This window comes from Poecilia mexicana, unplaced genomic scaffold (assembly GCF_051168715.1).
Source record: "Poecilia mexicana isolate PSO_F unplaced genomic scaffold, ASM5116871v1 scaffold_3, whole genome shotgun sequence".
NCBI classification, from domain to species: domain Eukaryota; kingdom Metazoa; phylum Chordata; class Actinopteri; order Cyprinodontiformes; family Poeciliidae; genus Poecilia; species Poecilia mexicana.
In genome coordinates, this window is record NW_028263372.1 from 25,157,798 (window position 1) to 25,176,924 (window position 19,127).

Below are 19,127 nucleotides of genomic sequence, written 5' to 3' on the forward strand. Positions count from 1 at the left end.
GGAATTATTGACTAAAACCAGGCTCCTTTAAATTGCTTAAAAGTCACTTCTAAATTAGTTTCGTCTGATTTCAAGTGTGCTATAAAATAATAGACAAAAATACTTGGTAAGATTTTGTATTTTTGCAGTTTGCATTTTACCAACTGATCACCAAACCTGCTCCTAAACCCATCTCACAAGAATCTAAACTATTAAATTTTGCAAGAGGAATAATCACAAAGACAGTTTTCAGACAGCCGAGCTTTGAGTTGCGTCCGTTCAGAGAGTTTGAGCCCCACACACTGAATGCAGATTGGGACGGCATGTACCAATTGCTGCAGTGAGCGTACACTGAAATGACACCGAGGTCCAGAGGTCAAAAATAGACTCACACAGTTTTCACTATTAGGGGCCACCAAAAAGAGGAGCCTAATCCCTGTTATGCAATGGAGGGATGTCCTCAGTTTGGGACATGTGTGAGCGTCATGGCTGTGTGAGCATGCTTAAGAAAACAAAGACGTGCAGTTCTGTGACACTGTGCAGAAAAGTCAGTGTCACTAAACGGTCCTTTAGGGAAAACCTTTGTTTTTTTTTTCTTTTGTGCACTTTTGGAGATTTTTTTAACCTTATATACAGGCCGTCAAACAGACAAAACACCTTTCAAGCCCATTAAACCTCTTCACTTCTTTATATAATCAACACAAAGTGAATTACTGTAAGGCAGAAGGCAAGAAAGAAATGATTTTCAAACATTTTTACAAATAAAAATCTGGACTGTGAAGCTGTATTTGCCACTATGAGTCAATACTTTGATTAAACACCATTTGGTGGATTACCAAAGTGCATCATACTTTTACACCAAAACACATCAGTTATGAAAAGCGTGTATCATATTCACAATTTTGCAATGTGTTGTGTTGGTCAAGCCCAATAAAATACAATAAAATTTGTCGTAATATGATAATATGTAGGAAAATTTAAGGGAAGTGAATACTTTTGCAAAGCTATCCAATTTGTGCAACTGTTCTGAAAACAGTAAAGCTGATGTGCAGGAAAACATGAACAGCTAAAGAACAAATTTGTTAAACGTGAGTAATTAATTGGTCTGTTTTTGTAATTTTCCCTCCCGATGCTGTGAATACAACTCCAGGCATAAAATATGGAGTTAATACTGTTGGAGGACGTAAAAGAATACAGATATGTTACTCTCATACTCATATTTGACAGTAAACCATGTGAATAATTGCAGCGTAATCCCGTTTCCTGTAAGCGGCCGTTGGTCGGATGCTTGTGCACCGACCAGCTGTGAAATAACGAGTCAACATGGGGCTGCAGTCACGAACAGAGATGCTTGACCTCCTGTGTAATGCTTTTCTTTTCATCCTGCAACTGGAAGGTCTCGCACATTCTTCATTGACTTTTAATAATGTGTGTACAGCCACATTTAATATGAAGCAATATGGTAATTACTGAAAATATGGTCTCTCATTGCTAATTTCCTTAAAATGTGCAACCTTACATCATGCAATGATTTTTTTTTTATTACATCTGAAGTCAAAAACCCTCGAAATCTTATGCCAACCTGCAAGGAAAAATACTTTTTGTGTATTAATAGCTGTACTGTTGCGTGTGAGAAGATTCTTCTGTAAATTTAAAGTAAACATAGTTAGCCATCTGTTAGAAAAAAATCTTTCTGAAACTGAGATTAACACAATGCGTGCTCTAGTTATTTTTGGAAAGATCTGTTATGTACTTTTTGTAAAGTCAAGCAAGGAGGCCACACTTTAAAAAGTTGAATTCTTCCTTCTGCTCAAATGTGTTCTGTCATGTTTATTCTGTCTGTATTGAAACCTTAAGGACTCGTTCGTTTGGATGTGGGAAGTGAGCTTGTGTTTGTTTTTGTGTGCGTAGTTTCATCTGTAATTATCCGGATGAGTAAAAAAACAAACATCCTCGTGTTTCTATGGCGTAAGAACTCATGTTGCTATTAAGTAAATAACACTTTGTTGTTGCCTTTATAATCTTTACTGCAGCTGATAAGATGGCTGATTAAACTGGGTTGGCATTGAAGTATGTCTCTGGTCCTTAACTTCATTATCAATAACTTGGTAAAACAAAGTCTTACTGAAGGTTGGGAAAACTAAATAATTTGAACTTTTGGAAATTCTTTTTAGGTGGAAATATTTTATAAACTTGTCACTGAATCTCTTTGTACTTCCTAAGATGTGGCATTTAATGAAAATATGTTAAACATTTAAAGATTTGCATGTAGCCAATTCAACATTTCCTACAAAACTATATCGTGAATTGCAGTATGATACTTAGAGCTAAATGAAATGCTACAGGGACATCTTGTGGTCATATTGTAGAATTGTAGCTCTGCCCTTTATTTTCCAGGTGTGGACTGAACCATTTTAAAGGGATTGATCAGAAAACATTCAGTAATTTTAATCTAAGTAAATCCAGTTTTCAGATGAGGATTTTATTAACCTGGCCCTGTGTGGAAAAGTAATCGTCCGACCTTTAAGGATATGGGAGAAACTCTTCTTGTTTTCGTTCAGCCACATTGCAAAATGTTTTAAAATAATCCCACATCATCTTAATCTTACTAAAGTCTAGACTTCAACTATTTTAATCCCATCATTTTGGGTTTTTTGAGCCATTCAGAGACAAACTTACTGCTGTGTTTGGAACTGATGACTTGTTATTTCTTTTCAGTTTGTTCTTTTAAATTTTGATTTGACTTTTTACCAAATACATTTTTACTCTTACTTGAGTCATTTCTTAGTTATTTCGTAGTGCTACCCTCCAGTACAATTGTGGGTACTCTACTCACCTCTGTAGTAAGAATTTAATTTATTACATTTTGGCATTTTTGGTCTTCCATACAGGAGAGGCCGCTGCGCTTTCTGGATTTAAACTGCACGTTAATCACAACTCTAAATATGCTGCAAAAACAAACGGCTGAGAGCATTTCACCCACACGAATGAACTGCTGCTCCGCCCATTTAAACGAAGTGAAAGTCGAGAAGTGACCCAGGATGACATAAATAAATATCAGGTTTGTGTGTCCGCACCCTTAGAGGAATGTGACTGTGTGCGTGGACGTGGCGTGGCAGGAAAATCCCGGACAAAGACAGACCGGGCTCCTCCACGTGGAGCCTGCCACGGAGCAAAACCCGCAGCGGGGACCAGAGCGGGGGAGGGCGCAGTGCTGCAGAGCCGGCGGGGCGGTGCGGGACGGGCCAGAGGTGTTCTTCAGAAATGAACCTTTAACCTGCGGAAATCAACGCGTTTCTCCTGTCAACACTCCAGCTATGCATTCAGGTAGGCTCGGTATGTAGGTTACAGAGCTGCTGCACTGATTTCACCGACTGCAAGGTTATTTAAATATTTAGTTTCCAGGTTACTAAGGATCCTGGGATTTAACAAGACCTTAAATATTTATCCGAGATGGAGGTTTGATGTTAAAGACAGACATCATTCAGGAACCTGTTTGTCTCGTCGTGTGAATTGCGGTGGCAGATAATGCTGCAACGAAACGGAGCAAACTGCATCGACTGTATGAGGAAGCTGCAGGGATTTAAACAATAAAAACATATGAACAATACACTGATAAACCCTCTAACTTTTAGTAAAGGAATACAAAATGTGTTTTAGTTGTTGATCCTCGTTTGGAATAGTACAATGCTTATTGATAAAGAGAAAAATTGGAAGGCAATGACCATAAAACATTGAATTTCTAAGAACAAAGTATAACAATAACTAATCTTAAAGGGGCAGTTTTCATTTTGACCTACTTACCCTTCAACTGAGAATAAAATCTGCAGGTTTTTTCATGCATCACAGCAAATTAGCTAATTTTCTTCTGCTAATAGCTTCTCTTTGATGTGACTATAAATAAGGATTCAGAATAATGTATTTGTTAAATCTGAATGGCTCTAAAACTGTCTGAAGATTTACAAGACTCAAAGAAAACTGACTTTTGGGTTTAAATGTAATGCAAAAACCGAAATAAAAATGTTGAGACAACATTTTTAATTTGTAGAACTGTATCATAGCTTTGAGAATGTATCTTTTCAGTGAAAGCAATGATTTTTATTTTTATGGAAGCCAATTTCCACCTCTGTAATGAGAACAGAGTTTATAAATGAATCCTGTATTTATGACTTGATCATGTTTTACTTATGAGATAAAACCTAATAATTATCAGAACTATGGGATGCAGAACATTAATTTTTACTGCAAGATAGACAGAAAAATGGCTTCCATTGTAGTGTTGTTTGCTGAAAGTTGACCTTTTTAACTATAATTTTAAAAGTGAAAGCAGAATGTTTGATTTTTGTAGGTTGCTAATTTCAAGAAGAAAAAAAAGCTAAAATCAGCAGATGTGAACTTGAGACCTTCAATTTGTGCAGATGAGTTTAAAAATCTGGTTTTGTTTCCTGTATAAAATGTTTTCCTTTTAAATCAGACTTCATATTAAATCTTGAAGTGTAAAAGTATTCAGTGTGGGGAAACTACACTGATTGTTTGATCCCATCATTGTGTATTTTCAGGTCTGCTCATGGGGTACCGGCTGGTCCCACCTGCTCTGTCCCTGTGTTTCCTCATAAACCTGAGCCTGGCAGCACCGGGTCTCCCTGGGACTCAGAGGTGACCCAGTTACTCCATTAGGGAGCCTCACTCATCACATTTGAAGCTAAAATTTAAGCTACAACATGTTCAGGTGACAGTAGATGTTTAGATTCATGTTGTCACTGTTTGACACTAAATCAGAGTAAACTATTCCTGGTTTAGGTAAAAATAATTTATTTTTGGTAAATATTGGGTGATGTTCATGTTACACTCTCTAGTTCAGGGGTGCCAAACTCAATTTCACCGAGGGCCACTTCAGCATATTGGCCCCCCTCAACGGGCCACATTGACGGTACAAATCAGGAGTGCATCCCTGCTAAAACACACCAGACAAAAGGTTGACTTCCCTCATTCAGTTCTGTAGAGGCTTATAATGAGTCGATGGTCCAGGTGTGTGAGTGAAGGAATCCATCTAAAGTTGCAGATGGTCTGGAAAACTAGACTTGGGCACCTCTAGCATAAATGTATAAAATACAATGTTAAAAATAAATTAAACACCTCATATTGTTAAATAACTGATTTTATGTATTGAAGTTTTAAATATTACATTTGAGTTTCCATGGATGTAAAAATTACTGCTCAGTTTAAAAATTACAATATTTAAATCAGTGTTTAAAGGTAAGCAAACAAATAATAAAAACAAGTCACATATTTAGTCTCAGAGGCAACTGAAATCAATTAATTAAAAAAAATCCTTTCTGAATATCATCTCATGGACTCTGAACTAAATGCCTCTTTCTGACCGGGAGCTGACAGCGAGTTGAAGAATTATGGACTGGACGCTTTGGAGCGTCTGGTGAGGAAGCGCATTACAAACCTTTGGTTGAAATGTAGTTTGTAGTCAATTTGTGCTCAAAACCTATTTTAAGTCAATCATCGGCCTATAAAATGATGGGGGGCCACATGTGGCCCGCGGGCCTTGAGTTTGACACATGTGCATTACGCCATAGAACTTTCAATTGGTAATTGAAGTAAAGTAACTTCGATTTCAAAGAAGCCGACATTGAAGTCGATTGGCAAATGAACCATCACAAAAGAGGAAGGCTCTTGTTGTCTCACTGCACCACAAGAGATGCATAACCTACAAAAACCGTTTCTGTCTGGTTTCGAACCAGAGACCTTTTCCGTGTAAAGCAAACGTGATAACCACTACACTACAGGAACTGAACTTCTCTGCTTTGTTTCAGTTTGAGGTTCCAAAGTTGATGATGTGAGATGCGACGCATGAAAATTTCAACTGAGGTTTGCACTCAGATGCCTGGATTCAGAGTACAGACCATGACACCACAGAGTAAACTCCTGTGATGAATAGAACATACTAAATCTGTTTCTGTCTGGTTTTGAACCAGAGACCTTTTGCATGTAAAGCCAACATGATAACCACTACACGACAGAAACTCATGCTCTTTGTGGTGTTCCTGGTAGATGATCCACATTTTGTTAGAGACTAATAACGAGCATGGAACAATGTCAAATACCACAGATCCTCTCAGAGAGCACAGTAACTTAGTGAACAAACTGTCAGACTTATACTTGTGCCTAATTTAACATTACAGTCCATAAACTAAGCCTGGATCAAAAAATTGTATTGAAGATGACATTAGCAGAGACAAATGGTTCTACAGAGACTTGGCTAAATGGCTATACAATAAAATCAATACTTACAACTAAAAAATGGTTCAAAAATAAAATTAACACATTAAAATAAAATAAAAAATCTCTGAAATACAATCAACACTTGAAAATTAAAAATGGTTCAAAAATAACAACACTTCAAAATACAAAATCTCTGGAAAATAAAATATTATGTATGTTGTTTTGGAAAACATTAAAATATAAGCACTTTTATCAAATCTTCATTGTGGTAAGATCATGTAAGTTCTTAAATCCATGGAAACTCAACAGTTTGTAAGGTAGGTGAGTTAGCTCAGCAGGTTAGAGCACCGTGCTGGTAATGCTGAGGTCAGCGGTTCAATCCCCATATGGGGCAATTCATGTCTAAGGTCTTTCAGACAATCAACACTTCAAAATAAACAAGGGTTCAAAAATAAAATCAACACTTCAAAATAAATATGGGTTCAAAAATAATATCAACACTTTACAATAAATAAGGTTTCAAAAATAAAATCAACACTTCACAATTAAAAAATGGTTCAAAAATAATATCAACACTTCAAAATAAATAAGGGTTCAAAAATAAAATCAACACTTTACAATAAATAAGGGTTCAAAAATAAAAACACTTCAAAATAAAAAATGGTTCAAAAATAAAATCAATACTTACAATTAAAAAATTTATTTTTGAACCATTAAAAAATTGTTCAAAAATAAAATCAACATCTCAAAATTAAATAATGTTAACTGTTTCTGTCTGTTCAGTCCATAAACTAAGCCTGGGATCAAAAAATGTATTGAAGATGTCATTAGCAGAGACAAATGGTTCTACAGAGTCTTGGCTAAATGGCTAAAAAATAAAATCAATACTTACAAATAAAAAATGGCTAGGAAGCTCATTACAAACCTTTGGTTGAAATGGCGAGTTAAATTCAAGTCTCCATTACAGACCAGAGAAAACTAAAGAGAATGCAACGTTGTGTTAATCAATTTGAGGAAACGGCAGTTTATCTTGAGGAAATAAATGACGATGCAAAAGTTAGACTGTAACATGCGCAGTCCGCTGCTCAACCACTGCGGAATTAGAAAGAAACCGCTGGAAGTAACTCATCCAGCGGCTTTAAGAAATGGAGCCTTCTTGGTGCTCGTTACCCAGGAGAGCGGCGCTCTGGAGGAGCTGCAGACGTAACATCTGTCCGTTTCGGAGAAGTGAAACCACGCAAAAAAAAAAAAAAAAAAAAAAAATTCCTGCTAAAAGCGCACACCGGACCGCGCAGGATAAAACACTCACTAAGTTCAGTTGATCTGTTTGGATCAGACAGATCCAACTGACTGATGAATTACTGCAGATTTTTCTGCAGATGGGGACCAGGAGGATGTGCGTTCAGACCCCAGCGGGTGAAGTGATGCTAATTTAAGTGAAGTCGCTTAATTTAATTTAATAAAAGTTATTGGGGCCTCAGTCAGTGGTTCTTGTCACTACGAGAAAATGTAGATACATTTATCTGCTTAATCTGTGAAGGGATCTGGATTCACGGTGAACATTGACTAAACCGCATAAAATGCGACTAAATAGCCGATGTTAATATGATTGTAATTTCACGGATAAAAATAGTACATGACCGAATTTTTTTATTTTTATTTTTTTATATTTTTTTTTATGTTGTCAAGATAACGGATAACAAAAAAAAGTCTAGCGCTACCTGCCGCCCTGAGACCAATTCACACACATCTTCATTCACAGTCTTACTTGTAAATCGATTTTTCTTTTCTTGGACGTTTTGATGTTAGCTTGTCGATGTCTCAGTTTTATTCGCTGGGAAAATCAATAAGCAGCTTGAGGTGACTCTGCTGCTCTCTAGTGGCGAGAAGCCGTAATGTTTGGCTGGTAACAATCGGAATGCATTGTGGGAGATGTAGTTTGTAGTCAATTCGTGCTCAAAACCTATTTTAAGTCAATCATCGGCCTATAAAATGCTGGGGCGGGCCACATAAAATGACCTGGCAGGCCACATGTGGGCCACGGGCCTTGAGTTTGACACATGTGCTCTAGTTGGATTAAAAATAAATAACACTCAACACGTCATAAATCTACTTTAATGTGCTGTTTTTGTTTTGTTGTCATTTGTTCGTCCTTCAGGAAAGAATCGGATGTCCATCCCCCTCCAGGACTGATCAACCCCTTCGGCTCTGGAGAAGAGGAACGCAGGTGAGAAGCTTTCAATCGAGGCCCAGCTGATCAACTGCGACCTCACTCCGAGTCAGAAATTAGCTTTCTAAGAAAGTCCATTTCAAGTTTATGCCCACATCACCACTCGTTTTCTCCAGTCGCACTATTAAGGTTTTACATCATTGCTAGCAATCAAAACCTAACATAAAATAAAATCATCAGCCATTGTTTTTGTCAGATTGCTTTCTAATGTTGACACAACATAAAACTTAGACTGGAACGATTAATCAGATTAATCATCAATTAATCGTCAACTAATTTAGTACTTAACTGCAGTATACAGACTCAAGAAACATTTGCTGAGAGCTCAACATTTTCAAAGGAGTAATTAAGCTAAAAGTGTTCAAAAAAATTATATATTTTGCATTTAAGATTAAAAAGTCCTTCTTTGTAAATGTTTTCCTATTCATGTGGCAGTTTTAGCTTCATCTGATACAAATTCAGTAAAAAAAGAGAAAAAAGCCCTTATTGACCACCTTTTGCTATTAATTTATTAATCGGTTAATCCAAAAATATGAAATAAAACAAAAATTAAAGGATATTAGGAAAGATGTTAAAAGACTTGGGCTTTTCACATGTTGATTCTAGGAAGTATTTTATTTATTTTTTTCAGTCTAGATGAATGTTTTGCTCCAAAATATCAAGCATACACTGAAGGAATGTTATGTTATTGCATTTTAGGCAATAAAATGCCTATTTTATTGCCATTTTATGAACTTAATTGTTTATCTGCCATTGTAATATTGTAAAGGCTTAAATAAAAAATGTGCACAAAGTACCTGGTTTTATCTGATTAATCGATTGTCAAATAGTCAATACATTAATCAATAACTGAAATTATTGCAGCCTTATACAAACCCCACAGGCTCAGTGTTTAATTTTTTACAGTGGACTGAGCAGATTCTGTCTCGTCACTCTGGACTTCGGTTTCTGCTGCTGATGTGGCCAGAGCCAAACTCTGATAAGGACTGCAGGAGGAGAAACACCAGACTTTGTTTTAATTATTATTATATGAATATTCCCAGTTCACATCTTTATTTTAATAATAATTTCACCAGTTAATTTTTTTTCTATTTTTATCTTTTATCTTCCACCTGATGTTTTGTAAAACTCTGTAATCGCAGGTCGTTGCAGAGCTACATTCAGCAAAGTCTACGCAACAGCCAGGGAAGTCCTGACATCACTTCCTGGGAGCAAGGTAGACGAAACCTACTGCAAACTGTTGTTTGCAGTAGGTTTTATTGATCCGTATGGATTTATTGATCCATATGGATCAATAAATCTGTATGGATTTATTGATCCATATGGATCAATAAATCACTGAATTACTGAAAGGGTAACTTATTTTAGTGATTTAACTGAAGAAGTAAAAGCAACATATCAAATTTCTCTGGTCATGGATTTGATTGTTCCCCATTATATCACTGATTGGACCTGAAGCAACTTTAACATTTTTTTGTTTCACCATCCTACGATATCGTATTTGGGCAGTTACAAAAAGAGTAACTTTCCACCCAAAAAAAAAAAAAAATCTGAAATTTTACGATTGATCTCAGAAATTTCCCAGAAAAAAAAAAAAACATGGATATTTCTGAGTTTCAAAAGTCAAAACAAACCATCATCCTCCTGTCACTTCCTGTTGTCTTCTTTGCTGTTTTCAACAGTAGTAACATCCAGCTGTTGATCATGTCTCACATGATGCGAAAAAGTGTTTCCACTGTAGTTTTGCAAAATAAATTTATTTCAGTATGGCCAAAAACCACCTCATCCTGGCACAGAAAGTTGTTTTTGTTAAATGAGTTTTTTCTAAATACTTTTTCAAAGTGAAATTTAAATGAACGTTAGTATTACAACGCGTCTTCTCTGTTTTGCTTCAGAGGTGTTCTTCCTGTTTCGTCTCTACGATTATGATCGCAGCGGATTCTTGGATGGCTTGGAGATCATGAAGCTGCTCTCTGACTACAACTCCCATCATGCACTAGGACCAGAGGCCAATGAGCATGTAAGCTGAAGTGACTGAGTCAGTGTGTTGTTGTTTTTTAAGCCACTAGTCTTTCTTAACATTTCTTGGGTTTTTTAGGCAGTAGTCTGTAGTATTTGTGTGTATTTGTAAATACCTCCTTCAGGGTTCTTTGGCTGCTTTTTATAAACGTCTTTTCTTTTCGTGCCTTCTGGGTTCAGGTGGTGTCCATGGTGGATTTCTTACTACAAACTCAGGATCTAAACCAGGATGGCCTGCTGGACCCTTCAGAGCTGCTGTCGCCTTCATTTATTAACACACAGGTACACCGACAGCATAAACTGTGACTGTTAGCAAAATTTACGTAACATGCACACATTGTTTCATCTGTAATATTTTTTTTATTTAAAAATCTGAAAGTTGCTATATTTAATAAACTACCTCTAATTGTCTTTAGAAGCTGCATTATTAGCAGAGTTGGGTAGTAACTAGTTACATGTATTCAGTTACATTTACTTGAGTGACTTTGTGGAAAAAATTTACTTTTTACAAGGCTGTACTTTTTCACTTGAGTAATTTTAGTGTGAAGTATCGATAATCTGTCCACTGTGAGAAACTTCACTGAATGAAGAATAAACATGTTTTAAACAAAAATTCACAAGACACACACCTGCAGGTTTTATTAGCTTCATATGTTTTATTGAAAGAAATTGATTTGGAAAATGTTTCTTTTGCCTAATTTTGCTATTTTTTAATTTTATTATTCATGTGAATTATTTTCATTTTATTGAATATTTAAATATTTAATTTAAATGAGTTTAAATTAAATCAAATATTTAATTTTTAAATATTTAAAAGTATCAAATATTTGTGAATACTACAATAAATACAACAATTATTATGTAAGCTTTCAACATTTAATTCAACTTTAAAGTTTAAATGTCAAAAGATACTTGAGTATCCTTTTCATCAAATACTTTCAATCTTACTTGAAATAAGATTTTTATTTTTTGCTGTGTGACCAGTAAAGGCTACTAGCATGCTTAGCTTTAGTATTAGCACTAGCGACGTAGCTAAACTAGCTAAAGTGAGTCACCATAACAAAAGAAAATCAAACATTCACTTAAAAACTAATATAACTGATTAAAATACTAATAATTGTAGCAGCTGTTAATGTCCTCGATATTTCCTCCAATGATTTACTGTTACATCCTGATTGATAGATTTTTTTTTTACAATATTTTTTGAAGTGACGTTGTTTACCTCCATCTACTTTAAAGGGCTCAAGCAACAACCAAACTCCTCATCAAGAGCAGGAGTTGGCAGAAGAGAACATGCAATCAAACACATTTACTGTGGAGTCGAATGCAGGAGCAATGGAGCAGAAAGGCGAGCAGCAACTGGACGTAATGACGCTTCAGGACGAACCCATAAAGCAATCAGAGGAACATCAAGATCAAGAACTTCCTAATGTGCTAGCAGAAACCCACCATGACCCTGTGCATCAAGGACAACCAGAAATATAAATATTAACCACTTTACCATTTAGCCTGCTGCAGAAAAAACTTTTAAAGATAAAATATAAATTATAAATTTATCACTGTAAATTGTATTTTTTTTTATACGAGTCTCTAAGCATATTTTAACAAATGGATGTTAAAATGCTGGGCCTCTTCAATGGCTTTCTGTCACATTCTTTCTACGAATAAAGTAATTCCCACAGCTTTTACAAAGGTAGAGGTTTTAAATTAAACTCATAATGCTTTCCATAAATTAAAATGCTATGATTGGCAGAAATATTTCACAAAAATAGTTTGTTCTCACATGTTAGAATACAATAAATATAGATATGTCAGTTATTTATATTCTTTCACATCCTTAATGTTGACAGATATTCTATTTCGGATAAAATTGAAGTGGTGGTTGAATGAATGAATCCTGGATTAGTTTGTTTTCAGTTTTTCCTTTGCATACAACCAAAAACACATTCACTCCCCTGACAAAGACAATGTCTTTATTTTAGATATCTTAACCGAACTGACAAAAGATGATTTCTGACAATGCAAATAGGAAAATAAAAAACAAAAAGCCTTTTTGTCATGGTCAATGAGTCACATTCCCTAAATCAAAATCCACATCTGACGGGATTTGATATTGTTTGGAGCTATTATTATCTGTTTGGTATTTAACTATTATGCCCAAGGAGTGCAATTAGACTGTTATTTACACTTATTTATTTACACTGCTTTGATATATAGTTAGCTTAGTAAATCCAGTGTGCTTAGATACACTGGTGATGTGCCATAATTTAAATCAACACAAATTTTCTGAAAATGCTCATCTTTGTTATTGCATTCAGAATGACCGGTTGAAATAACAGAAATTGTAATTTTTTTTAGCAGTTGATTCAAAATGTTTGCGGGAAAATGTTTGTAAATTGTAAATCAACTGAATTTATAAATGATTTATTTACTTTTTAAATCTAGTTTAAAGGCATATACTGTCTTAAAAATAAAGAAAAATGTTTCTTTTATTTCTTTGTGTCCTAATGGTCTAATTGTGTTTATATTTTGGTTAATATCGTTAACATTTATAAGTAAAAAGTAATATATAAGATTACGAGTATTTTTAAAATAAAAGTCCAAGCAGCTTATACGGACCGTTTTTAAAAATTATTGTTTCAAACGTTTTTCATATTTCACTTTATTTATTTAATCGTTTTGTGACATTAACGTTACCTCGCAAACCGAATTAACTGGTAACGTTCGGTTGCTAGGCAACAGGAAAACAAGCTGAAAGATGGCGGAGGACGAAAGTGAAGGTTTGTACTGCTTAATGGAGTCAACCTACAGATTTAGAAGTACCGCAGGACCTGCTTAGTTTGTTAGAGGTGTATTAACAACAGCTTTCGTTATTCGGCTCTGTTTGTTTCAGAAAACGAAAACATTTTGGCTATTCACAGGAAGATAACGGCCGCCTTCGAGCCGTTTGACTACGAGTCCAAAAACATGGTGGACGTCCGGTAAGTAATAATTAATGTACAATTATTAAAAAGTACAAAAATAACTAATAATAATAAAATGGTATTTCAGTTATTCAATTTAAATATTGAAGCTCATATTCATTAGAAACAGATACACATTTAAGATTTAATTTCTATTTGTTTTGATGATTATGACTGAAATGATAGCATTTTGTCATCAGTAAGAACAAATCTGTATAAATTGGGATAATTAAGTGTTTGGAAAACCTTCTGGACTTAAAGGTAGAAAGAGTAAGTAGGTCTCCTTTTTACCTTGTCGGTAACTATTTTAAAAAAAGCTTGCAACCAAACTAGGTCAGAAAATAGTGCAGTTTCTGCATCAAGCTAAGCAGATATAATGCTTCTTTCTAACTCTCATTATGTGCCTGTTTTCCAGGGAGATTGGTACCATTATGTATTCTCTGGACTGCTTCCCCACTCAACTAGACATACGGGAATTTATAGCCGAGGTCAGAGCAGTCTTTATGTTTACTCTTTTCATACACAAATTAACTAATCACGATTATGTAAATGAGAAGCTGCTGGCCACGCCCTCCCAACTCACGTGTTTACCTCAGATGTATGAAAATGGCTTCAAGCAGAAGCACAGTAGTACAACTTTACATCTTTGTTCCAAAAGCCAGTAATTCAGCACAAAAACGTTGTTTTTTTCCCCCTCAAATGCGGCATTTTTCTAAAATTCCCGAAGTTAGAGGAGAAGCACTTCTCTCAACATGTAGAAAAAAAAAATCAGACAATGTCGGTAATGTCCGACATGTTTTCCCAAGCATTGTATCTTCTTAATATAAACGATCGTTTTAACTTTACTACAATTCTGCTAGTAAATGCGCAAATATTGTAGCATAACGTGAGACACAGTCAGGACCAGGAAAGGCGTCATTTAGCAACCACAGCGTTAGCTTATGCTAACTGACGACTCATGTCTGTGCTGAACAATACAAGACACACAAAACACCATTTTGTACTTACATCACCATCATCTGTAGGTTTGTGACGAACAGGAACAGAACTTTCCTTCAGTCCAAGTATTTTTGGTAAATCCTGTCCTGTAATGTTAGTAGTTGTTAGAGGACTTCTTCCTAAAATGATTTGAGCAAACGACAACTTTCTTTGGCAGCATCGCAGGGACATTGCAGGCAAAAATAAAATGAAGCCAGGCAGCTCTGTCTCCATGAATGAGAGAAATGCATGGACCGCACAAAAACATTTTCCTTTTCCAGAAGCCATAGCAGCGGTAGCTTAGCGTCTTAAATGAAGTGGGCGGAGCTCCACTTCAGGCATTTAAGATTCCTAGGTAACAGATTGTGACACAACAACTTAGAGGTTTTTGAAACAGGGGCTCTTGTGCAGATACCAGAAGAATATTTACTTATTCCCCAAAAAACAATTGGGTGTTTGTTGTTATTGTTTAGCTCTTGGATTGTTTTTAGATGCAGGAAATACCCAAATTAGCATACAGGTGCTGGTCATAAAATTAGAATATTGTGATAAAGTTCATTATTTTCCATAATGTCATGATAAAAATTAAATTGTCATATATTTTAGATTCATTGCACACCAACTGAAATATTTCAGGTCTTTTATTGTTTTAATTTTGATGATTTTGGCAAACAGCTCATGAAAACCCAAAATCCCTGTCTCAAAAAATTAGAATATTATGAAAAGGTTCTCTGAACGAGCAATAAAAATAATCATCTGAATCAACAAAGTAACTCTAAACACCTGAAAAAGATTCCTGAGGCCTTTAAAAACTCCCAGCCTGGTTCGTTACTCAAAACCGCAATCATGGGTCAGATTGCTGACCTGACTGCTGTCCAGAAGGCCATCACTGACATCCTCAAGCAAGAGGGTGAGAAACAGAAAGAAATTTCTGAACGAATCGGCTGTTTGCAGAGTGTTATATCAAGGCACCTCAGTGGGAAGGCAGTAGGAAGGAAAAAGTGTGGCAGAAAACGCTGCACAACGAGAAGAGGTGACCGGACCCTGAGGAAGATTGTGGAGAAGGGCCGATTCCAGACCAAATTAAATTTTCATCTCCATAAAACTTTTCAGCAGATGGAAGCATGAAGTGCTCCAAAATCTTCTGATAGCTGCTGCATTGATCCTGCCCTTGATAAAACCCAGTGGACCAACACCAGCAGCTGACATGGCACCCAGACCATCACTGACTGTGGGTACTTGACACTGGACTTCTGGCATTTTGGCATTTCCTTCTCCCCAGTCTTCCTCCAGAGTCTGGCACTTTGATTTCCGAATGACATGCAAAGTTTGCTTTCATCCGAAAAAAGTACTTTGGACCACTGAACAACAGTGGTCCAAAGTACTGCTTCTCTGTAGCCCAGGTCAGGCGCTTCTGCCGCTGTTTCTGGTTCAAAAGTGGCTTGACCTTTGACCTGGGGAATGCGGCACCTGTAGCCCATTTCCTGCACACGCCTGTGCACAGTGGCTCTGGATGTTTCTACTCCAGACTCAGTCCACTGCTTCCCCCAAGGTCTGGAATCGGCCCTTCTCCACAATCTTCCTCAGGGTCCGGTCACCTCTTCTCGTTGTGTAACGTTTTCTGCCACACTTTTTCCTTCCTACTGCCTTCCCACTGAGGTGCCTTGATATAACACTCTGCAAACAGCCGATTCGTTCAGAAATTTCTTTCTGTTTCTCTCCCTCTTGCTTGAGGATGTCAGTGATGGCCTTCTGGACAGCAGTCAGGTCAGCAATCTGACCCATGATTGCGGTTTTGAGTAACGAACCAGGCTGGGAGTTTTTAAAGGCCTCAGGAATCTTTTTCAGGTGTTTAGAGTTACTTTGTTGATTCAGATGATTATTTTTATTGCTCGTTCAGAGAACCTTTTCATAATATTCTAATTTTTTGAGACAGGGATTTTGGGTTTTCATGAGCTGTTTGCCAAAATCATCAAAATTAAAACAATAAAAGACCTGAAATATTTCAGTTGGTGTGCAATGAATCTAAAATATATGACAATTTAATTTTTATCATGACATTATGGAAAATAATGAACTTTATCACAATATTCTAATTTTATGACCAGCACCTGTAATAGTGGACCTTTAATGTGCAAAAGTTCTGGTGTAAAGTTTAAAGAGTAAAACCCAGGTGTCTTGTTCTGTCCACCCAGGTGGAAGAAAATTCCTCAGGAACTGTACATCTAGATAAGTTCCTGCCAGCTATGGCCAAAGTCCTGTTGGAGAACAAGTAAGACAATTCATGTTGGCTCCATGACACCAGCATTCAGATTTTGATGCAGATTTTTTGTTTGTATACTATGAAACTCCTTAATAATTAACTCGATTACAGTTATTTTTAATCACCATCACCAGCCAACACACAAAAATCTATTTTGTTATGAATGGACAGTGATTAGGTTCATCAGATAAAATGCTTTTCTTCCACAAATGTGTTTTTCAATTAGTATTTTTCATGTTAAATAATTTTGCACCATCTACTATTGCATTTATTGTTATCAAGTGTTTATATTGGTTATTCACAAACTCTTAGAAGTATATGTTGAGCCTCCAGTCTCAGGTGACAGAAAAACAGCTGATTTATGATCTAAATGCTTCTCTTTCTTGGCCTGATCTTTAGACAGACGATGGATGCATATTTTTTCACAAAACAGTAAATTTCCTCTTGTCCAGATGTCTTACATAAAATTAGATTCAATGTTATTCTCATGAACTAATCACCTGTGAACATTAATATTTGAAGCTTTGTCAGAAACTTTATTTTTATTCCGTAAAGTATATAAAAATTAAACTTAGATCTGTAATCTGGCAGTTCAAAAACTTTAGAATAGTTAGAGATTTGTGGAACTATTTTCACACTGAACAACTCTTAAAATAATTGTTCATCTATCCATGTTTTGTCTTTTCGTTAAAATGTGCAACATTTATTCACAAAATAACGTAGAACAAAATAAACCTAAACACAAAGTACATAAAATAAAAGAAAGCCTAAAAGGTAAGAGTCCTTGTTTTCAAGCAATTCTTTTTATAAAGAGAATATTTTAAATCCACAATGATGCTGATGATGTAAGAAGACTATAGGTGCGTTCACACTGCAGCCTGAAGTGACCCAATTCCGATTTTTTTTGACGTAATGCGACCTGTATCTGATCTTTTCATGGCAGTGTGAACAGCACAGGTTGGATTCTTTTCCGAATCTGACCCATATCCGATACGTATCCGATTCAAATGCGACCTAACGTTCAGGTCGCATTCATACAAACTGAACGTCACTGTTTCTCAACAAATCTCACTATTCTGCGTCCTGATATGCGCAAGCGGGAATTAAAACAACAACCACAATGGAATATATGAGGATTAAGTTGTTAATATGCTACTCCGGCCGGACAACAACTTCAAATATGTAAGCTAAGCTGCTCCACCGTTAGCCTCCATGTTTACTTCTGCAAACACTGAGCACTTCTTCTTTTTATGGCGGTTGGCAGAACACTGAGAACGCTGACGCTATTGCGCCCTCTACTGCGCATGCGGGACACTTTCAGGTCGTTTGCCCGTTTACACTGCAGAACGCATACAGGTCGCATTTACTGGCAGTGTGAACGGCCCCGGTAAAAAAAACGGAATTGCCAAAAAATCGGAATTGGGTCACTTCAGGCTGCAGTGTGAATGCACCCTGTAAGTGCCCTGGCTGTAAGTTATTTTTAAATTTTCATTGTAAATCAGAATGACTCCTGTGTAGTCTCTGTATTACTAATCATGTGTGACGTATTTGCAGAAAAGTAACTGGTGCTTTGTTGTGTCTGTTAGGTTTCCTCCCATCCCCAGGAGCAAAATATTTCAGGCATTTAAGGTGAAATTGGCTGTTTCTTCCTCACCGTTTGTTTCTCTGAAGCAGCTCTTGAAACTTTCTCAAGAATTCACATTTTCACACGAGCAACAATAGTAACCTGTAAACTGTTTCCAGGTTCTCGACAAAGAGCAGAAAGGTTTCCTCAAACCCGAAGAGCTGACAAAGCTTATGATGGAGGAAGGTAAAACAAAAATTTCAAGAGGAAACAGAAGCTAATACTAGTTATGGAGAGTGGATTCAGTCTTAGTATATTTTTTATTGAAAAACATTTTGCACATTTTTGTGTTTTTTTTTTAACCAGGTGAGCCTTTCACTCAAGAGGAGATGGACGAGATGCTAACAGTACACACCAATCGGAAGGAGAACGTCATTTATTACGACAAGTTGATCAACAAACTCACTGCTGACGCTCCCAAGTAGAAAGAGTCACTGTGTGTTAGAAAAACTTAAGAAATAATTCTTTTTCTCACTATTTCATTAAATAATATTGTGCCAGTAAATGTGTACTGGACTTGATGATATGGAGATAATCCAGGCTGTGTTCAGTTTCTGAGTTGGTCAGAGCTGCACTTTGACGGAGGCTGTGGGCTCAAAATAGATGCTGGGAGACAGACTGGGTCTTAAAATAGCAAGACATCTTGCAACCTCTGCAGAACATTTTACAGTGAGCTTGTTTTACAGTGGAAATGTTCTTTTCAACACTGTAGTTGGAGCATATATAGAGTAAAGGCAGTGCCGAAACAGTAAAAGCCTCATCCACCTCATCTTCAGTCTTCAGTGGGTGAAGCTCCATTATTGCTTTCTTACAGCTAAAAGTCATTTTAATGAATGT

At 36.3% G+C, this 19,127-nt stretch overlaps 2 protein-coding genes across 2 annotated transcripts; both read left to right on the top strand.

Annotated features, from left to right (window-relative positions):
• The first annotated feature begins 2,962 nt into the window (after positions 1 to 2,962).
• On the top strand, positions 2,963 to 12,954 carry cgref1 (cell growth regulator with EF-hand domain 1). The gene is made up of 7 exons (XM_014971750.2): positions 2,963 to 3,306; positions 4,539 to 4,635; positions 8,372 to 8,440; positions 9,586 to 9,659; positions 10,339 to 10,463; positions 10,643 to 10,744; positions 11,702 to 12,954. Exons 1-7 carry the CDS (start codon positions 3,297 to 3,299, stop codon positions 11,945 to 11,947), a joined length of 723 nt encoding a protein of 240 aa, XP_014827236.2. The 5' UTR covers positions 2,963 to 3,296; the 3' UTR covers positions 11,948 to 12,954.
• Positions 12,955 to 13,220: 266 nt separating this feature from the next.
• On the top strand, positions 13,221 to 18,894 carry drc8 (dynein regulatory complex subunit 8). The gene is made up of 7 exons (XM_014971751.2): positions 13,221 to 13,242; positions 13,356 to 13,443; positions 13,841 to 13,913; positions 16,599 to 16,675; positions 18,253 to 18,295; positions 18,410 to 18,476; positions 18,597 to 18,894. The coding sequence occupies exons 1-7, from the start codon at positions 13,221 to 13,223 to the stop codon at positions 18,713 to 18,715; spliced, it is 489 nt and encodes a 162-aa protein (XP_014827237.1). The 3' UTR covers positions 18,716 to 18,894.
• The last annotated feature ends 233 nt before the right edge of the window (positions 18,895 to 19,127 follow it).